Below are 21,234 nucleotides of genomic sequence, written 5' to 3'. Positions count from 1 at the left end.
TATAAAAGAAGAAACACAGGCACAATTCTTGCCCCAGGGAGCCCCTGCTTGGAGTGGGTTGATGGTTGAGACATACTCAACCACTGACCCCAAGCATTACCGTCAGCAAGCATCATTACATTCTCGGGCAGTATTGCTGAGGGAATTCAACAGCCAAAATTGTAGAGTCATCATACTTAGGAGGTGGAAGGGATTTTGTCGAGCACCTTTCCCACTGATCTTGTTTTATATGTGAGGAACCTAAGGCTTAATATAGCCAAGTGACTTATCCTGTATTACATAAGTGATTAGAATGTAGAGTGGGACTAAAAGCTGTTTCTCAGTCCCCATTAGGTGACCTAAAGATTCAGTGCTATTTCTTTTCATTTTTGGTACCAACCCTCAAGGAACAGGGTGAATATATAGGGAGAAGGGGAGGAGAGGAGAGAGAAAAGCAGAATTAAAAACAAACAATTTAGGGCTTTTATGAGGCAGTTTGAAAGACCAAGAATTTTAACTCTAGCTATACATTTTTTTTTTTAACATTCCATGAAACAAAAACAATGTGGAAATTCTTTTGCATTCCTTCTAAAGGAGGTCTTTAATCCTCCTAAAGGATATTAGTATCCAAGGGGGCTGTAGAACATACCTAATGGAATCATACAATTTTAGAGTTAAAGGGAATATTAGAGATTATTTGGCCTAGCATCTTGTTTTAATACATGAGGAGGATGAGGCTCAGAGAAGTGAAGTGGCCAATTCAAGGTTCACATCTGGTGGAAGAGCCAGGGCTGATCTAGGGGAAAGGTCTGTGGGGAACCACTCAATCAAAAGCTCTGAGAACATGCTAAAGTCTTGGGTGAGAGTTTTTGTAAAACAATATACTAGTTATATTTTTATTCTTTTTTTAAAAATAAATTTATTTACTTATTTATTTATTTAGGGCTGCGTTGGGTCTTGGTTGCTGCACGTGGGCTTCTCATGGCAGTGGCTTCTCTTGTTGCGGAGCACGGGCTTCAGGCGCGCAGGCTTGGCTCCGTAGTTGTGGCTCGCGGGCTCTAGAGTGCAGGCTCAGTAGTTGTGGCCCATGGGCTTAGTTATTCCGTGGCACATGGGATCTTCCCAGACCAGGGCTCAAACCTGTGTCCCCTGCATTGGCCGGCGGATTCCCAACCACTGTACCACCAGAGAAGCCCAATATATTTTTATTCTTATTCAGATAAAAAACAAACTCATAACTACATATCTATGTATCTATCTATCTATCTATCCATCCATCCATCCATCCATCCTTAGGTATGCCGTAAGTACATCTCACTTACCAGTAGACATGGGTTTTTTAAGCAGAATGGTGCAGGAGAATGTAGCCACATCAGGCATGGCTTTGCCTTGCCTCAGTTTAGTAAGTGAAGTGCCTCTCAGGATGAATTTATCTTTACTTTGTATGAACTTGAGTGCATACTTTCAGGATTTTGCTTGATATTCAGTTTCTTTGGTTTGGAAGGCCACAAATCATTGTAATATCTTAGATTTTTTTGGGCCATGGTCCCATCTTTTAAAGGAAGTAGCGGCCCATCTTTTAAAGGAAGTAGTGGTTTTTGTCTTGAGTCACCACATTAATGTTATACACCATAATTTTTTTCCTTGATGTTCCTTATTTTTATTATCTTTGGTTCTAATTATGCAGAGGTATGACAATTGACAATGATGATTCTTTGACCATTGGATTGCCTTTGTGAAATTAAACGCAGTTCATAACAAGTGCTCCTAAAGTGCCCTGACTTCTAGTAAACAAAAAGTTACCTAAATTGTAAGCACATGTTTTGAAGGTGTTTTTAGCCTATGTGTACTTTAATGCTGTCCTGGCCTTAGAGCAGGGATCAGCAGACTTTTTTCTTAAAGTGCCAGATGGTAAAGGTTTTAAGCTTTGCTGGCTAAGAAGCAAATTGAGGATATAATGTAGGTACTTATATACCTCTTTAAAGCATAACCATTAAAAAAATGTAAAAGCCAGCTTTAGCTCCTGGACTGGAGGTATAAAAACAGGTGGCCCATGGATTTTGCCCAGGGCAATATTTGTTGACCTTTATTGTAGAGCATAATAACCACTTGAAATGCTTCCTGTCCTTGGAGGGCATGTAGTATAGACTGGAAGAGCCATTTTTGGGCTAAGCTTTTTTTTTTTTTTTTTAATATACAAAAGAAATTCTTAAAGCAGATGTTGCTGAAATTAGAACAAAGAATTATATCTGAATCTTCCTGTATCAGTTTTTGGTTGATGCCACTTTTCTAGTTGAGATGACCTATGCTGGAGGTCTGCACTAAAGCTGAGGTCCTGTTAAATTAATGAGTGTTTTCAATAAAATGAATAAAAACATTACATTTTTTTCTTTGATGGTAACTGTCCCCTTATTGTCATAAAAGTAATGAATGTTGTGAGATGTGATTAACTTCATCAAAGTTATCCTTTGTGTGGAAAAGTTTTTTGGGTGATTATTGTGATGGTGATGATTTTAATAATTATGTTTGTTCTCAAAAGCTTATAATCTAGAGGGAAACAGATAAACAAACCAAATCCAGTCCCAGCCGTGTGGTTGATGAGAGAGCATGCTTCCAAGTATAGATACCAGTAGGCTAAGACTTTCACGTGCGCTACAAGCATTGTCCATGCAATGAGGGTTTGAAGGTTTTGCTGTTTTTGTTATAAGAATGCAAGAGTACATAAAATAATGATAGCATTTTATTTTTAAAAGAAATATTCTGTATGGTATCTGCATGTATGTTAGATAAATTTTCTCATTAGACCACTGTTTAGCTTTGCAAGATTTTCACTTTGACCCTACGGAGGCATAGAATTTAATTTCATACAGCAGATCAGGCATAGGTTAAGGAATTTCCAAAGCTGAGGAACACTTTTTTGAAGACATGTGAGTTTGAATATATACGAATATAGGCAACATTTGTAGGAAACTTTTCTGTTTAATTCAGCTAACATTTATGAGTGTTATGAGTGCCAGGTACTAAGCTAAAAATTACTTTATTTGGATATGCTATATCATTGTTTCTCAACCTTTTTATCATTATCACCTGTTGCCCCAATGGAGCCTTTTTAGAGTTTTTTCCTAATCTCTCCACCCCTGCCCCATGCAATTTTAATACCATAGATATATTGTATATCAGTTTATCTACTGTGGCCCTTTGGAAGTTCACAAACCATTGTAATATCTAAGATTTTTTTTTACACTCAAGAACCATTTTTTTAACCCTTTGGGCCATTGTCCTATCTTTTATGGGAAGTAGTGGTTTTTGTCTTGAAATAGGGTTCAAGGCACTGTTACTTATTTTTCCCATGATGCCCACTATTTTTATTATCTCTGGTTCTAATTAAGGCCATTTAAATGGGATTTTATAGTGTTTCAGGGCATTTTGAAATTGTGTTTTCCAATTATTCATTGAATGGTTTTGCATACCTATACGTGTGATTATTACTTTTTCAAGAATGATGTATTCAGAATCTACAAAGAAATATTTTTTACCCTCTTAAAGTTTGGAGAAATGCAGGTTTTTCTCCAAGCCTACTCTCACATTCAGGTTTGGTTTGATATGATTTGAGTACAATTATTTTTGAACTAGGAATCCGTTCAGACCAAACCATAAGCTTTTGGAACTTTCTGTTTTCATATATGTTTTAGACTTCAGAATTTTACAGGTGGTCACCTACTCATGTTGGAGAACAGAAAGCAAGCACCCACACTCAATTTTTTTCTCTGAAATTTTGTTTAATTTTTACTGCTAAGTTTCTAAAAAGAGTGTAGCAGTTTATGTTACTGAGGCCACTTTGCAGGATGTTCTGTCACTCAGGATCCTGGTGCTTCATGTAGTCAGTGTTTTATCAAAGATTAATGAAAGTATAAAAGAAAATGCAGACTCTGTGTGTGTGTATGTGTTCATATTTTGGGGGAATATGTGATTTAAAAAATCTACTCCATATAGATTTGGCTTGCCCACTTTAAATGATTTAGGGGTAAGTGAAGGCTAAGAAGTCCTCTATATATGAGGAATCTTAATTAGTATTGATAATCCTTTGGGTAAATAGCTCAACCTAGTGGTTCCCAAACTTTGAGTATAATTAAAGTCTTTTGAAGGTGTAAAGACTCCACGGACCCTTGCATTTTGCCTTTTGGCTTCTGTTAAGAATATAAGCACTGAATAGTTGAATGCCTTCTATATGCCAGTTACTGTATTATGCACTGGGAGTATGGTGATGAATAATTCTTAGTCTGTTGGGCAGACAAATAATCATAGTACAAGGTAATGAGTGATATATGTTAGGGTTATGGGAATATACAGCAGGGGGCATCAAGCCTGTTTCTTAAAAGAAGTAAAATTTGAGCTGAAGCTTAAAGGAATTTTAGGGCTTAAGAAGAGGGAGGGGAAAAGTGTTTTGGGCCGAGTGAACAGCATGTACAAAGGTCTGGAGGCACACTGTAACATGTTCTAGGAGCTAAAGAAGCTGAGCCTTGCGAGAGTGTGAGGCATAAAGGAGAGATGATCTTGAGATGAAGCCACTTCATGGTCTCTTGTTTGAATACAATGCATAATGTCAAAATCTACTCAGAATTCAATAACCCTTCATAATACCTCAAAATTTTAATAATTGTAACAGCATTTACAGTCCATTTAATATGGATAGGACATTATCTAGTAGTCTAGAGAGTGTTTTATAAGCATTTACAGACTCCTTGCAGCAACTGTACAGTGCAGAGCTTGGGAACAACTAGCTTAACTCATTCACTTTTGCCTATTACTGTGAAGGGTGCTTTTTGTAAATTTACGAGTTTAGAGTACGTTTGCCATGTTTTAATCACAAATAGATATTTTCTCAGGGTCCAGTGCAGTGAAATACGGTAAGGTACTGATTGTGTGCTAGAAGACAGAGGAAAGACCATCTTCTGTTATAGCAGCAACAGAACTCTTTCAGTGCTGTTTGTATGCCCTTGCCCAATCTTTCAAGTGATGATTGAAGAGGCTAGGCACTCAGTTCAGCTTTTGAGTTCTGATAAATGAGCCCAGACTATCAACTGGAAGATAAGGGTGTTTGCAAATTCTTACGTAAATAAAGCATGGTTTCCCGTTGCAGTGGTTAACCATGATTTCATAGTCTCTGATGAAGTTGAACAATGCTGTGAATTAAGTTTTAAAGCATATACCACGGCAGCTTCTGGTTGGTTTGGATTTATTAAAATCAGTGTGTGTTTATTGCTTTATTCAAATAGGTGGGGGGTGGTTGAAAAAGCTGAACACGTGGAAGCCCAGCGAGGTGGAGTTTCAGAAGACAATTCCCAGCCTCACAACTCCCCATGAAATCCTTTTCCTGTGGGAAACTTTTAATTTGGAAGCGTTCAGCCTAATGTGGGAACCAAGATTAACATTTTCTGAACTACTTCTACAAGAAAAGCAGAAATGTTCTGTTCAGGAAGCTGAATTTACATAGTAGAAAAATGAGCTGTCCTGCAGTATTTGGTAGTCTTTGTTTATTAGTTGTGGTAAAAGAAAAAGGTGTGTGTGTGTTTGTGAGAGAGAGAGAGAGAGAGAGAGAGAGAAATTGATTGTATATTTGTCTTTGTTTCCTTTACATCAAACCAGCAAAGCCCTAGAAAATGTGTTTTACCACAAACAGCCCAGCACTGGGCCCTAACTCTATACATGAATACTTTTTTAAAAAATTTTTTTGAATTTTATTTTATTTTTTATACAGCAGGTTCTTATTAGTTATCTATTTTATACATATCAGTGTATACATGTCAATCCCAATTTCCCAATTCATCCCACCCCCACCCCCACCCCCCTGCCGCTTTCCCCCTTGGTGTCCATACGTTTGTTCTCTACATCTGTGTCTCTATTTCTGCCCTGCAAACTGGTTCATCTGTACCATTGCATGATTGCTTTTTTTAGTTCTTTTTCTTTTTCCTTCTTGCTGAGTAAGCTATAGTATTTCCTTTTTTTTTTTTTTCCTTTCTTTTTTGTGGGGAGGGGCGGTGACAGTGGGAGTGGGAATGGCAAGAAGAAGTTAGCATCACAGAGTTCTTCCCTTTTCCCCTCTTTACCAGGAAGTTAACAAGAAGTCTTCATGTACTATTTTGTTTTGTTTTGTTCTTTTGTTGTTGTTTTTTTTAAAAAACAAAGTAATTAGCATAACCCAGTTAGTTACCTTTATGCAGAGTTATAGAATTAAAAAGTTGACAGTCTGATGAGATGTCAAACTGGTGGTACTGAGAGGAGGGGGACGGAGGTTGGATTTGTAGGTTGGGCCTCTTGAATGCCAACCAAGAGTTTAGACTTGATTCTGTAGGCTCTGGGGCATCTAGGAGTTTGTAAGCCAGAGCCTTGGGAATTAAGTGTTATATAGGAACTTTAACTGGTTACAGTTAGCCTTGGCTGTTAGCAATTATTTTTTATCTACTTTAACGGGGGCCTGGGGGAGGGGGCAGGAAACTAAGCTGGCATTATGGTCACAGGAAAGAACAGACTGATTTGGGGCCTTTTCAAACTGCAGACCTTTGTTACTGACCAATGCTTAATTTGGTTTCTTATTTTTTCCCTCTGCCCTTACCTCATTTCCCTTAACGACAGCTCCCCGTCTAGAGCTCAGCTAGGGCAGGCTGCCACTGTGGATTGGGGGGCCGAGAGGCCCAGAGCAAGAAGAAAGTGGGTTGAAAGCGGAGTTCTGTTTAAAGAATTTTCTGCTGGAAACCAGCCCAGAGGGAGTAAAGAGGAGCTTTAATGAGGAGCAGCTGCAGGGCCGACACAACCCACATGAGACATTTTTTTCCCCCCTCCATTCCACATTCTGTATAGTTTTTTAAAAATCATGATTTTGAAATAGCTGTTTCGTAAAGCACGCCTCTTTTTTCCTTCTTCTTGTATGTGGTGGGGTTTTGCGTTGTTGTTTTATTTTTTTAATGACCAAATCCTCGCTAAAAAAGGCTAAAGGCAGAGCTGCAGCGAAGCCCTGCATGCCATTTGGGCTCACCCTGCTGATACAGAACATTCGGTGGAGAAAACAAGGAGAGAGAACACTGGCTTTTATTTGGAAAAGGGGCTTATTTCCTGCTCAAACTACAGTCATCTTGGAGCTGACACAAGCTGCTGCAGTGTTTTAAGCTTTTCTCTAGACGAGTGGCTATTCACTTAGGAAACTTGAAAGAACAAATTTTTCTGTCCTGTATTACTAGGGAGACTGATCCTGAACTGCAGCCATTGCCAGATAGATTGGAATTGCTATTCAAATACCAGCTTCGTTGAAGTCTGTAAAGTGGCTACATGTAAACCAATCCAGGCTGCTGGTGACATGTGAGAGTTGGGGTCTGGTTTTCATCTGTTTTATTGAGGGGGGACTGTATGGGCATCCATTCAGTTGGAATGTTTTCTAGTTCCATTTGGAGGAATCCCTTGTTTTCCTCTCTCTTTTCTTTTCTCCATCCCTCCCCTTCACCTCATTCGCCATGTGTGTGTTTGAACAGTAACAATGAAAGAGTGGACCTCTTTGTGTCAGAAATGGCAGACTTTTTCCGAAAAAGGCATGAATATATCTGTATGGAGCTGATAAGTATTCAGATTAGTTTGTGAAATTATTTTACAGGGAAGAAGCCCCCCAAAACTTTCCCTGTACTCACAGCCTCCTCTGTGAACTATATTCTTTCAGAGATCCAAAGCCAGAGAGAGGAAGAGATTAGGAGGAAGTCACTGAGAATACTACTTAAATAAGTGATAAATTCCCTCCTGAGAGGCGGGCATTCATATTGTTTTGGGAACAAAAGGCAGCTGTTAGAGTTTTTTGGTTATCTTTTAGAAATTTTTTATATACACCTTTAGTTCAAGATTTAGGCTATTTTCCAAAAATTGTACTTAATAGAACTTAATAGAAGTTCTAATAACCTAATAGAACTAAAGATTTATAAGGGAACTTGGATAATAAACTCAACTTGAGCCATCTCAAGAAAAGGGCTATTTAAGCTCCTGTTTTCAGTGGAGAGCCTTAATTCCCACTCAGACTAACAGGGTATATGGTGTACTTGTATTACAGTTGAACAGGGATTTGCAAAGTTGAAAGGTCTCCTGCTTTAGGAAACAGGGGCCCTTTATTTCTGGCTGTCTCACCCATTTCTCCCCTTTCTTCCCATGTTCATAATTCTGCTTAGCCTCCTGGGGTATGAGAGATAATCTTATACCTCAGGATGATTCTTAAGGTGGCCTTGACCTGTGTTCTACCAGGCAGAGCATAGTGTGAGGTTGGGAGGGGATTTTGCAACACAGGTGTTCATGGTATTCAAGGCACCTGCACCAGGGTCTGAAGATATGCCCTTTCTCACACAAAAAAAATATCAAATAGGAGTTTGAGAGAGGCACAGGAAAGACCTAATTATGGCATAAATGAAGAAGAGCCACACTGTTAGAAATTATGTAGAAAAATGTATGAAAATATGTAGAAATATGTAGAAAATATATAGAAATTATGTAGAAAAACGCATGATTTTTAAAAGAAATGTTAGATCAGAGATGATCTGATTAGTGAAATGGTGAGATGGTGTGGAGAAAGCTTAATAATGGACATAGGTTTTGAGCAGGTCTCTGAAGCAAGGATCGACGAAAGGAAAATTAATTAGAGACGTTATCAGATGGGAAAATGTGATGATGAAAATGGAGATTAGAAAGAAGATATTTATATAGGGAAGAGTAGACACGAATGTGGAAATAATCTGGAGTGCTTAAGTTATGGATGTCTGAGGAGTAAGACGGGTGGTAGGAGTGGGGCAGACAAGTAGGTCATAGATTCTAAGGATTTGAGGGGCTGGGCCCTAAAGCTAGTTTCTGAGCAGAAGAGTGACATGATCAAAATTATACTTGAGAAGGATCATTCTTTCAGTGAGCAATTTTCTGGCTACCCTTAATGGAGAGGTGTGGACAGGATGCTGGGGTAATTGAGATGATAGAGCTGACTGAATGGCTACCAGTCTTGGGGCAAGACTTCGTAGAATACTTTCAGTTAAGTGATAGTCTATGTTTTGATAAAGGATCTAGGTAAAGATAGAAATACAGTTGTAGATGATGCAAAACTCGGGGAAATTTCTATATTTGCAGACAAACTTGGGGCAGGTCAGTTAGCTTTGGTGTCCTTTTCAGTGCAATAGGGGTTCAGACCAGTTGACTTCTGAGGTTTGATGCAGTGCTGAAATTCTGTGATTATATGAATAAAGTGTAAAAGTTATCTCAATCAAGGAAACTTGGGGTGAAGACTCAACATGGTGAATTTAAAAGAAAGAAATTACAGGTCCAATTATTGGGTTCAAAAAACAAGTTGTACTAATATAGGATGGGAGGAAATATGGCATAAAAGTAGTTCATGTGAAAAAAAATATGGACTTTTTAACTGACTGGATTTTGTGACCTCTAAAAAAGTGAACACCACTTTAGGCTGCAATATTAGAAACAACGGTGTCCAGATCACAGGAGGTGATGGTCCAGCTCTATGCTGTAGTGGTAAGAACATATGTATCAGGTGTTTTTTTTTCCATTTTGGGCCCTACCTTTTAAAGAGGTTTTTGATGAACTAGAATCATCTAGCTGGGGCTAGGCAGGATAGCCCAGTTTTGAAGTACATGGGCTCTGGAGTCATACCTGGATTTGAATCCTGCTTCTGATATATTGTAGCTCTGAAATCTTCATCTTTCTAAGCTTCAAGATCCTCGTATACAGAATGGAGATCATAATATAACATAACTGTTACAGGGAGTAATAAAAATAAAATGCTTAGCAAATACATAATACATAGTAAGTGCTTCAAAAATGTTGGTCACTGTTATTATTATTACTATTGTTATCTTAAGCATCAGAAGGCTACTAAAATGGTGAGGAAGTCTGGAGTAGTCCAAAGCATTGAATCCTGGAAAAAAGAAAATAAAGAGTCAACATAGCTATCTTTAAATTCTTTTTTTTTTTTATATATAAAAATTTATTTATTTATTTTTGGCTGCATTGGGTCTTTGTTGCTGTGCACGGGCTTTCTCTAGTTGCGGCGAGCGGGGGCTACTCTTCGTTGTGGTGTGTGGGCTTCTCATTGTGGTGGCTTCTCTTGTTGCGGAGCACGGGCTCTAGGTGCACGGGATTCAGTAGTTGTGGCACGTGGCCTCAGTAGTTGTGGCTCACGGCCTCTAGAGCACAGTCTCAGTAGTTGTGGCTCACGGGCTTAGTTGCTCCGTAGCATGTGGGATCTTCCCAGACCAGGGCTCGAACCCGTGTCCCCTGCATTGGCAGGCGGATTCTTAACCACTGCGCCACCAGGGAAGTCCAGTCTTTAAATTCTTGAAGGGCCACATGTAATAGAAGAGGAAGGCTTGTTCCGTTTTGTTCTAGAAGACAGGCATAGCCAGCAGGTGGAAATTGTAGGGAGGCAGAATTATTTTTTTTAAATAAGATATAACTCACATACTATTTAAAAAATTTTAATTAAAAAATTTTTATTGAAGTATAGTTGACTTGCAATGTTGTGTTAGTTTCTGGTGTACAGCAAAGTGATTCAGTTTTTTATACACACACACGCATATATATATATACTTTTACATTATGGTTTATTATAGGATATTGAATATAGTTCCCTGTGCTACACAGTAGGACCTTACTGTTTATTTTATATACAGTAGTTTGTATCTGTTAATCCTATATTCCTAATTTGTCCTTTGCCCATTCTCTTTCCCCTTTGGTAACCATAAGTTTTCTATGTCTGTGAGTCTGTTTCTGTTTTGTAAATAAGTTCATTTGTATCATATTTTAGATTCCACATATAAGTGATATCATATGGTATTTGTCTTTCTCTTTCTGACTTACTTCACTTAGTAGGATAATCTCTAGGTCCTTCCATGTTGCTGCAAAATGGCATTATTTCATTCTTTTTTATGGCTGAGTAATATTCCTGTGTGTGTGTGTGTGTGTGTGTGTGTGTGTGTGTGTGTGTGTGTGTGTATACATATATATCACATCTTCTTTATCCATTCATCTGTTGATGGGCGTGGACAGGTTGCTTCCATGTCTTGGCTATTGTAAACGGTGCTGCTGTGAACATTGGGGTGTATGTATCTTTTCAAATTAAAGAGTTTTGTCTAGATATTGATATATGCCCAGGAGTGGGATTGCTGTATCATATGGTAACTCTATTTTTAGTTTTTTTAGGGAACTTCCATACTGTTTCCCATAGTGGCTGCACCAATTTACATTCCCACCAACAGTAATTCACATACTATTAAATTCACCCTTTTGAAGTGTACAGTTCAGTGGTTTTTAGTATATTCACAGTTAAGTGTAACCATCAACATTATCTAATTTTAAAACATTTTTATTACCTTCCAAAGGAACTCTCTACTCCTTAGTAGTCCCTCTTCAGTTCCCCCTCTTCCCAGCCCCTGGCAACACTAATCTACTTTCTATCTGTATAGATTTGCCTATTCTTGACATTTCACAAAAATGAAATCATACAATATGTGGCCCTTTGTGTCTAGCTTCTTTCACTTAGCATGGTATTTTCAAGGTTCATCTGTGTCACAGCATGTATCAAATCTTCATTCCTTTTTATGGCAAATGATATTTCATTGTATGGATATGCCACATGTTATTTATCCATTCATCAGCTATGGACATTTGGGTTGTTTCTACTTTTCGTTATTATGAATAATACTGCTCTGAACATTCTTTACAGATTTTTGGTGGACTTATGTTTTATCCCTCTTGGTATACACATACCTAGGAAGGAAGGTAGAATTTGAAGACATCAGAAAGAAAGAGCTTCCTGACATGGGGATCCACCCACACTGAAGAGAGTTCTATTGTTAAAGTAGTGAGCCAGTAATTTTATTTTACTTAACAAATACATGGCGTTTACTATGTGCTACCTACTGTTCTAAGTGCTTTACAATTATTTAAAACCCTACAAGGTAGGCACTGTTATTAAATTTATTTTACAACAAGGAGGCTTAGTAACTTGCTCAGGATCACTCATAGAGTACATGGGATTGAAATCCAGGTGATCTGGTTCTAGTATCTGTGCTTTTAATAATAGGAACAAAATAACTTCAAGTATTTATTAAATTCTATTTCTCAGACACCATGCTTAACTACTTTTATTCAAGTAGAGGCTGTGGTCATCTTTTAGGGATATTTTAGAAAGAATTATCTCTTTGGGTAGAAATTACCTTAGGGTATCTTTAATCCCAAGGTTCCGTTATTACAAGGATGGATGGAAGTGGGGAAAAGGACAGCAACAAGATGTCTGGCCTGAGGCTTTTAAGATGATCAGAATTTTTTATCAGAAAGGGAACAGTGCGTGTGAATGATGAGTACTGTAGGAATTCAGTTAACAAGACATGAGAACATGTTCATAAGTTATATATAATGTAAAATGATTAACCGAAAATGACTTTTGAGATTGTAAATGGAAGCCTTAGGAAAATGGAGGAATTAAAGTTTCATGGAAATATAATCCTACTTTTGAAATGTTTAGTGTCAAGTATTGGCAGGATATATTAGGGTAAGTAGATGACTTTTAGTAAACTGAACATATGGAACTGGAGCTGTATACATGAAGGTAGTTGCTTAAAACAAAATGAACAATAGCAAAAATAACAAATGCCTAAGAGAGAAAAGAGTAGTCCAGCCCAGACTTAAGCCTCAAGTGGCCATAAATTGATGGGGAAGAAGGAGAAGAGGATTCAGCAGTCTAGACTAAGAATTTACCAAGCTTTGAGATACAGAGGGAGTCGTAAAAGCCAAATGTAAAACAAGTGGAGTGATGGAGGCATGGTCAGCAGTACCTCCTATAAGAGAAAGGATTTCCTTATGAAGAAATCTCAGATGAGACCATTGAACTTGACAAGTGGAAAGTCATTGCTCTTAGGACAGAGTTTCTTGGCAATAAGTAGAATGAAAGTTTTACTGCAAAGGAACAAATAAAAAATGGAAAAGAAAGGGAAAATAGCTGTAAAATTAGGCTACAGTTATAGAAGTTTATTTGTGAAGGAAGAATTTGGAAAGGGAAATGAGGCTTAGTGAAAAATGTAGGTTAAAAGAGACTTGTAGGGCTTCCCTGGTGGCGCAGTGGTTGAGAGTCCGCCTGCCGATGCAGGGGATACGGGTTCGTGCCCCGGTCCGGGAAGATCCCACATGCCGCAGAGCGGCTGGGCCCGTGAGCCATGGCCGCTGAGCCTGTGCGTCCGGAGCCTGTGCTCCGCAACGGGAGAGGCCACAACAGTGAGAGGCCCGCGTACCGCAAAAAAAAAAAAAAAAAAAAAAAAGAGACTTTTACATGTTTTAAGGTAAAGGAATAGGTGATGTCTAGCCCTCTAGAACATTTTAAATAAGAAAGTCTTTATACCAACAATGGGTCTAGTTTCCCATAAAAATAAGACGTGTTCCTGTACATGGACTTCAGAAGAATAAATCAGTTGTACATCATATCTAAGTATTATGTCATTTAGAGTAAAACCCTAAATCCTTCTTTGCAGTGGCCTGAAGACCCCTCATGATCTGTCTCCCAGTTATAGCTGTAATCTATTTTCTGCTACTTTTTCTTTTTAATCCCTTTGGTGGAGCCACAGAGGTCTCCTGGCTATTCCTCAAACATGCCAGGACTGTTTCCTATTTAAGGGCCTTTGCATTTGCTGTTCTCTCTGCCTTGAACATGCTTTCCCTAGATACCTGCATGGCTAGTCCCTCACCTCATTCACGTTCTGACTCAAATGTGCCTTTCAGTGAGGCCTTTTCTGCTTTTCCTATTTGTAACTGAAATACCTCACTTATCCACCTCCATTATCCCCAGTTCATTCCCTTCCTGTGCCCCTTTCTTGTTTTATTATTTTACATAGCACTTAATGTCACATAACAAATTATGTATTTTACTTATTAATTTTGCTTTTTGTCTTCTCCTACTAGAATTTAAACTCCACAAGTTCAAGGATTTTCCTAGCATTAGAACAATGCTTGGCACTTAGTAAATGCTTGTTGCATGAATGAATGAGTGTAACATTCTTTGTGGAAACTGATATGAGAATGTTCTTCTTCATCATCAACATCATTATTAATAAGCATGTTGGATGCTATGCATAGAATTAGGCTTCAGATATTCTATCAGTCAGGAGTTGGCAAACTTTTTCTATAAAGCACCAGATAGTAAACACTTTTTCGAGCCACATCGTTTCATCACAACTACTCAACCCTGTTATTGTAGTGCGAAAGTAGCCATAGACAATCCCTCCATGCACGAGTATGGTTGCGTTCCAATAAGACTTTATGTATGGACCCTGAAATTTGAATTTTACATAATTTTCAAATGTCGTAAGATATTATTGTTTTTTTTTAAATTTTTTTCCCTCAACCATTTAAAAATGTAAGAACCGTTCTTAGCTCTCCAGCCATAAAAAATAAGCAGTGGGTCAGAGTAGACCCACAAGGTGTAGTTACCACCTCTATTTTTACTGGTTTCTTAAACATACCTTAGTTGAAACTTATTTTTTCCTACTGGTAGGAAGCAACAATGTAGATTAAACCTTAGTAATAGATAATTCAGGAATACGTTTGTTTGGCTTCAGAATCTTGCATATTGTTTTCATCTTTGTTTTCCTGGGAACCTTATGTTTTCATTACATGTTTATGAAGCTCATTTTTGAATGAGTTTGCATTCTCCGAGCAGATGCCATATGATAGTGTTGGGGAGGTGGTGGAAGCAAAGCTGGGCAAAGCCCACCCAGGTTTAAAAGTTTGCCATTATTTACAAGGCAAAGAATTCCCGTGTGGGAGAATCGAGAGGTGTTAGCCAGGCTTAATGCCCAGAGGACTGTCACTGTGAATGAGAATTGTGTCACAGTTTCTAACGTCATCCATAACAGATATCTTGAATAAGTTGCAAATGCTTTTAATAATATAGCTCAGGGTTAATTTTACCTATGCTACGTTGGCAATTTTTGCTCCTTTACTTAAAAAGCATTATATTTTTCCTCAATGAGTACAAAGAGAGAAAAAATGTTTTTCATCTGCAAAACTTTTACATATTTATAAAGTTTTTCACATACTTGATTTTGTTCAATTCTTAAAATAGCTTCACGATGCCGGTAGCTTTATTAACTATTTAAAATGTGAGAGAGCTGATAGTGAAGTTAAGTATTGGATTGGTCAGAAAGTTCCTTTGGTTTTTTAAGTAAAAATAAAAGACACATTTTTTATTTTCACCAAGAACTTTATTGAACAGCATATTCACCCTTTTGTTCCACTACCTTCTGTCATTTTTCAGGGAACTTCATAATTCCATCTTCCCAAAACTTTTTATCTTTTTGAGCAAAGAACTGTGCCAGGTTCCTTTTACAGTCTTCCAGGGAATTGAAAATTTTTCAATTAAGACAGTTTTGTAAAGACGGAAATAATTGGAAATCCAAAGGTGCAAAGTCTGGTGAACACAGCGGATGAATCAGAACTTCCCAGCCAAGCTGTAACAGTTTTTGCCTGGTCATCAAAGAAGCAGGCAGTGTTGTGTTATCCTGATGGAAGATTATGCATTTTCTGTTGACTAATTTGGGATACTTTTTTTTTTTTTCTTCCCCACCCCCCACCCCGGTACGCGGGCCTCTCACTGTTGTGGCCTCTCTCGTTGCGGAGCACAGGCTCCGGATGCGCAGGCTCACGGGCCCAGCCGCACCGCGGCATGTGGGATCTTCCCGGACCTGGGCACAAACCCGTGTCCCTTGCATCGGCAGGCGGACTCTCAACCACTGCGCCACCAGGGAAGCCCCGGGAAGCCCCTCGGGATGCTTTTTGTTGAGTGCTGCTTTCAGTTGGTCTGATTGAGAGCAGTACTTGGAATTAATCGTTTGGTTTTCTGGAAGGAGCTCATAATAGAGGACTTCCTTCCAATCCCACCATATACACAACATCACCTTCTTTGGATGAAGACCGGCCTTTGGTGTGGTTGGTGGTGGTTCCTTTCACTTGCCCCATGATCTCTCCCGTTCCACATTATTGTACAGTATCCACTTTTCATCGCCCATCACAATTTGTTTTAAAAACGGAATGTTTTCATTACGTTTAAGTAGAGAATCACATGTGGAAATACTGTCACGAAGGTTTTTTTTCACTTAACTTACGTGGAACCCAAACATCAAAGCGATTCACATAACCAAGCTGGTGCAAATGATTTTCAATGCTTGATTTGGATATTTTGAGTATGTCGGCTGTCTCCTGCGTGGTAGAACATTGATTGTTCTCAATTAATGTCTCTATTTGATCACTTTCAACTTCAACTAGTCTACCTGACCATGGGGCATCGTCCAGCGAGAAATCTCCAGCATGAAACTTTGCAAACCACTTTTGACATGTTCAATCAGTCACAGCACCTTCTCCATACACTGCACAAATCTTCTTTTTCTTTTGCGTTTCTGTTGTGTTTTTACCTTTCTTGAAATAATAAAGCATAATATGCCGAAAATGTTGCCTTTTTGTTCCATCTTCAGTATTAAAATGGCTACACAAAAATTCACCAATTTTGATAAGTTTTTTAAAAAGTGTACACTGATATGACAGGTGTCACAATATAGTCTAACAAGATTGTTTTGAATGAAGTTAAAGATAACTAAGTGCTACTAGAGCCATGTTATGGAAAATAACTGAACGAACCTTTTGGCCAACCCAATAACTTGTCCAAGGTCATAGCACGAGGACTCCAAATGGGCCTCCTCACCGTATGAGGTGCAGACTCCTCACTGGAAACTTCAGCCAGTCTTTGCTTTCACTGCTGTGCCCTCTCCTCACTGCCTCTTATTCTCTAGCTTCATCTGTTCATGAGGATGCTCAGAGCTCCAGCTGCTCCTGGCTCTGCCACTCTTACTGTTCCGAGCTCTGGGAAAAGGTGAGGAGGCTGGGGTCAGTTACATCATTGCCACTGTAGGTAGCTACTTACTAGCTCTGTTTCCTCCTCCAGCCATTTTAGTTACTGTGTAATTCATCTGGGCATGTACTGTCTTAGTTCCCAAATATCTGGTTCTCCTTTTCTCAAAACTGTGACCTCTAAAGACCTCACCTGGTCAACCAGTGGCTAATAAAACATCATGGATATGGTTGGCAAAGACAAGAAGGAGTGAGACGGGACCCCAGTGCTTCAAGTCTGGGTGATTGGGAGGGTCAGAACATAGTGATTGAGCATCGGAAGATGTGATAGGATTTAAACACATTGGTTTAAATGTGTTATCTTCGAGGTAATGGTGGAACAGCCTTGCAGTTAGTTTTCTATCCTCCAAAAAGTAAAATGGAGAAAGAGGTTGAACCAAAGTATCTGGATTGCAGCCAAATGGCAAGATTTATAGTTAGAATCAAAGACTTTGTGTTCCATTTAAATGCTTCTTAGAGGTCTCATTTGAACAACCTCTTCATTATGAAAATGGAGACTTTCCATGCCTTTTTATGGTGTTTAGAGAAAGCTGTCGTAAATATTACACACAATTTGGGATGGTTGTGTATCTTAGGAATCAATGGATGGCATATAAAAAGATTCTTCAACACAGTGTGTGGAAAATGTTATAGAATGTTATCCTTGAATTGTTTTCCCTTCTTCACTTTGGTGTTTTTATGGTACCTTAGATATTTTAAATGTTATTTTAATTATATTCTGTGCTTCTTTTTTTTTTTTTTTTTTTGGTTAGGAAAGCTGCCTGCTACTAATATCTTAACAGATTTAAGTTTCTGAAAAGCCCCTTTGAACCCTTCCCCATTCCTGTACGTCCTTTTTCTTTATCACAGTCTCAACCCCTTGAACATAACCCAGAAGTCTAGGTATAGGCCAACTGATGTCTCAGTGGAAACAACAAAAGTAGAACTTATTGTTTCTCAATGCTTGAGAGAGATTTTATATATTTTAAATTGGAGAGGATAAGAGGCTCAGTCCATACATTATCATGTGAACGTCTTAATTCTATCAATTGACTTAGTCAAAATGAGAAAGTTAATGAATTTAAAGACAAGTATCAACAATGCTGCACAAAAAGGTGCTGTTACAGCATACCAGCCTGCATCTACATGAAAAAAGCTATGGCTGTATTTTGCCTCTGAATAAGGGTCATGTTGACTGGCCATGGCAGACCATGCTGGGTCACCCACCTGATATTCTGTCACCTGCCAAAACTCAAAAAGACATGAGAGTATGCAGTTAAGTACTCTAAACACTTCTTCTCCCAAAGTGAGTCAGTTTTACAGTTGTACCTTTGGGTTTCTCGATTTACAGTCTCGTGTTTTCTTGAATGGACTGCGTTATCTTGTAAGTTTTGGGACTTATAAGAAGTCAAGAGTTTTCATGGACTCCTCTCTTTTCCATACAGATGCCCAGAGGGATTCTTGGGAGAATATTGTCAACATCGAGACCCCTGTGAGAAGAACCGCTGCCAGAATGGTGGGACATGTGTGGCCCAGGCTATGTTGGGGAAAGCCACATGCCGATGTGCCCCGGGCTTCATAGGCGAGGACTGCCAGTACTCGACCACTCACCCCTGCTTTGGGTCTCACCCTTGCCTGAATGGAGGCAAGTGCCACGTGCTTAGCCGGGATACCTATGAGTGCACCTGCCAAGTCGGTTTTACAGGTAACAAATGGGACTCACGGCCATCCTTGCCCATTCTCAGCAGGTACTTTTATTTAGCATCTTTTAGATAACTGTCATCTGGTTCTTTAGGGTCCCCCCCAACTCTGGTACATGTTTAACATTGTGGTAAGGACTAGAATGTTCCAATCAACTATCCTTCAGTTCCTTTTGAAAGGGGAGAAAGAGAAAGAAAAAGGGTCAGATACTCAGAAGTAGTTGACTGCCTGAAGAATATATATCAGGATTGGGGATCAGAATTACTTCACTATCACCAGAAGAAAAGTTGTTCGTGTTACCGATAACTTATTCCTTGAAATCTCCTCTCCCCAGACATTCAGGGCATTGGCTTTTCGGGCTTTCTAAGCTGATTGTTCCATTTGCTTCTACATTGCCTTATCCTTGTCCTCATGCATTTAATTTTTGTGTTCTTTGGAATTCTGTTTTGAGTCATAGCACAGCTTTCCCCAGGGAATCTCGCTATCTCCAGTTGCTTCAACTCCCAGGATCTTCATGCCTTGCTGATGCCTCTCATGGTCATCCTTTTAGCTCCACCCCAACCCTGACATTCAGGCTCATATTTCTAACTATCCGTTGCATATTATCCTTAGAAATTCGACAGGTACCTCAAACTCAACATGTTGATATCATAGTGGCACCAATGTACACTCCAAATACTCCAAACTAGAAACTCCCTCTCACTTCTCTGTACCCCACTTAGACTCAGTCACCCCGTCTAATCTCTGAGATACGTCTCACCTGTCTACCCCTCTCCATTTTCTCTTCTGCTCTGTGACCTCTAAAGACCTCTGTAGGTGAGGTCCAGGTCATCTTTCACCTGGACTCCTGCAGTTGTTTCCTACCTGGTTTGCTTGCCTTCACTTTCTCCCCCTCTTGTCCACCTGTCACATTACCATGGATCTTTAACATGAATGCAGATCTTCTCACAAACTCACCTGCTTACCACCCTAGTGACTTTTCATCGTCTGCAGAGTACAAACTCTTTTACATGGCTCACGTAGCCCTTACAGCAGTCTAGGCCTTACATCTTCTTATAGCCTCAGTTCCTCACACGCATCTAGCTCTAGTGACACCAGCGTTCTCATCATTTCCTGAAAGTGTCATGCTTCCTGTTGCCTCCATGCTTTTGCACACCCCTTTGCCTGGAACGCCCTTTTCTACAATCGGGGATTGCCCAATGTTATTGTAAACTCTTAGTGACCCTTTCATGATTCCTTTACACAGTTAGTCTCTATGTTCTGTTAGTTTATGTGTCACATTTTATTGTAATTAATTTTTACATGTCTCTCATCTGACTATATTGTGGGTTCTTCAAAGCTGGGTCTGAGCTTTATTCAGAATGAACCACACGTGTTTATGAAGGTAGACGAGAAAAGGAGAACTAGCCATCATTTTGTCCCCCACTATATCAACAATTCCTTAAATCTAATAAAAAATGAAAGACATATGCAGAAAACTAGACTGGACCATTTAGTTTGGAATACTTGTTCTACTGGTTTTTCATTAAAAGGTGTTGTTACGGGTAGAAGATATATAGGATGATCCGTTATCTCCATCATGACTATGACAGCATTGATACTGTGGGTCACTGAAGAGATTTGGTGGTTAAGAGAATAATTTTTTCCTGATTGTCAGTTTCGAGTTGTTTGGCTCCACAAGGCAAAGGGAAGGCCTATCTATTTAACACATTTTAATCCTGACTGGTGGAAATGACAGTAGTGCCTTCTTCAGAACTAAAATGTTACTCTGAAATAACCCTCAAATTAAAATGTATTCCTTTGCCATTAAAACAAACTCTTCTTGGTGGTCTGCAGGGTTCTGATCATCCTTACACATCTGCCACTTTTGTCTGTCACTTTAGGAACTGCCACAGGTCAAGCTCACCCTTTTGGTTTTGGGATAGCTCACTATACCACCTCGTCAGACCGTATGAGCTCACCTCACTCATAGATAAAGAAACAGAGGCAGGAAGTTAGTGCTTGTACAAAACATAAATGGGAAACCAAGGTCAGAGACCTTCTTGTTTCAGTTGTAGGCAAATACTCTGATATACACAGTTGTCAAAAGTAACCATTTTTATCTGTTCTCCATTGTAGGTAAGTACCTCTCAGAAGAAAAAATAGGAAGAAAGATTGAGGTTCCTTCATTTTCTCTAGACTTAGCACTGTGAGATATACATGCTGTACCCAAATTTTTATTGCACCCTTTCCCTTTGATTTGATATTCTTGATAGGCAGAGAGCGCTTCTGTGTGCTCAAATGTCACCTCTCTCTCCCTTTTAGAGAAGCTGTCATGACTCTTATTTGCTTTTCTCTGGGGTCAAAGATTTGGGTGTTTATCTAGACAACCAATTGGAGTACTAACAAATTCAGGGGGTTCTCATATCTTTAGTTTTGACAAAAGCTTACACTAATGAAAACAAAAAACCACGTGAATACCAAATTTACTAGTAGCATGGGAGTATTTTTTTTCTCTCTCTTTCTACCTCAAAGAATCTGCTTTGATTCCTTTGAGTTATGCCTTGAGATTCAGTACTTTCTTCCTGCTTCTTTCTAGTACTTTCCTACCTGAGAGAG

The 21,234-nt window shown here is 39.0% G+C and overlaps 1 protein-coding gene across 2 annotated transcripts in view; it reads left to right on the top strand.

Annotated features, from left to right (window-relative positions):
• Window positions 1-21,234, top strand: part of NOTCH2 (notch receptor 2) — a 176,553-nt gene that overhangs the window by 62,978 nt on the left and 92,341 nt on the right. For both annotated transcript variants that reach the window (XM_032627827.1, XM_032627818.1), the window contains exon 3: window positions 18,381-18,640. In XM_032627827.1, the coding sequence (XP_032483718.1) occupies window positions 18,381-18,640 (260 nt within the window). The remainder of the gene's footprint in view (window positions 1-18,380; window positions 18,641-21,234) is intronic.

Source organism: Phocoena sinus, chromosome 1 (genome assembly GCF_008692025.1).
Source record: "Phocoena sinus isolate mPhoSin1 chromosome 1, mPhoSin1.pri, whole genome shotgun sequence".
Classification (NCBI taxonomy): domain Eukaryota; kingdom Metazoa; phylum Chordata; class Mammalia; order Artiodactyla; family Phocoenidae; genus Phocoena; species Phocoena sinus.
The sequence above is the reverse complement of the archived record's forward strand: the minus strand, read 5'-3'. Positions and strand labels throughout refer to the sequence as shown.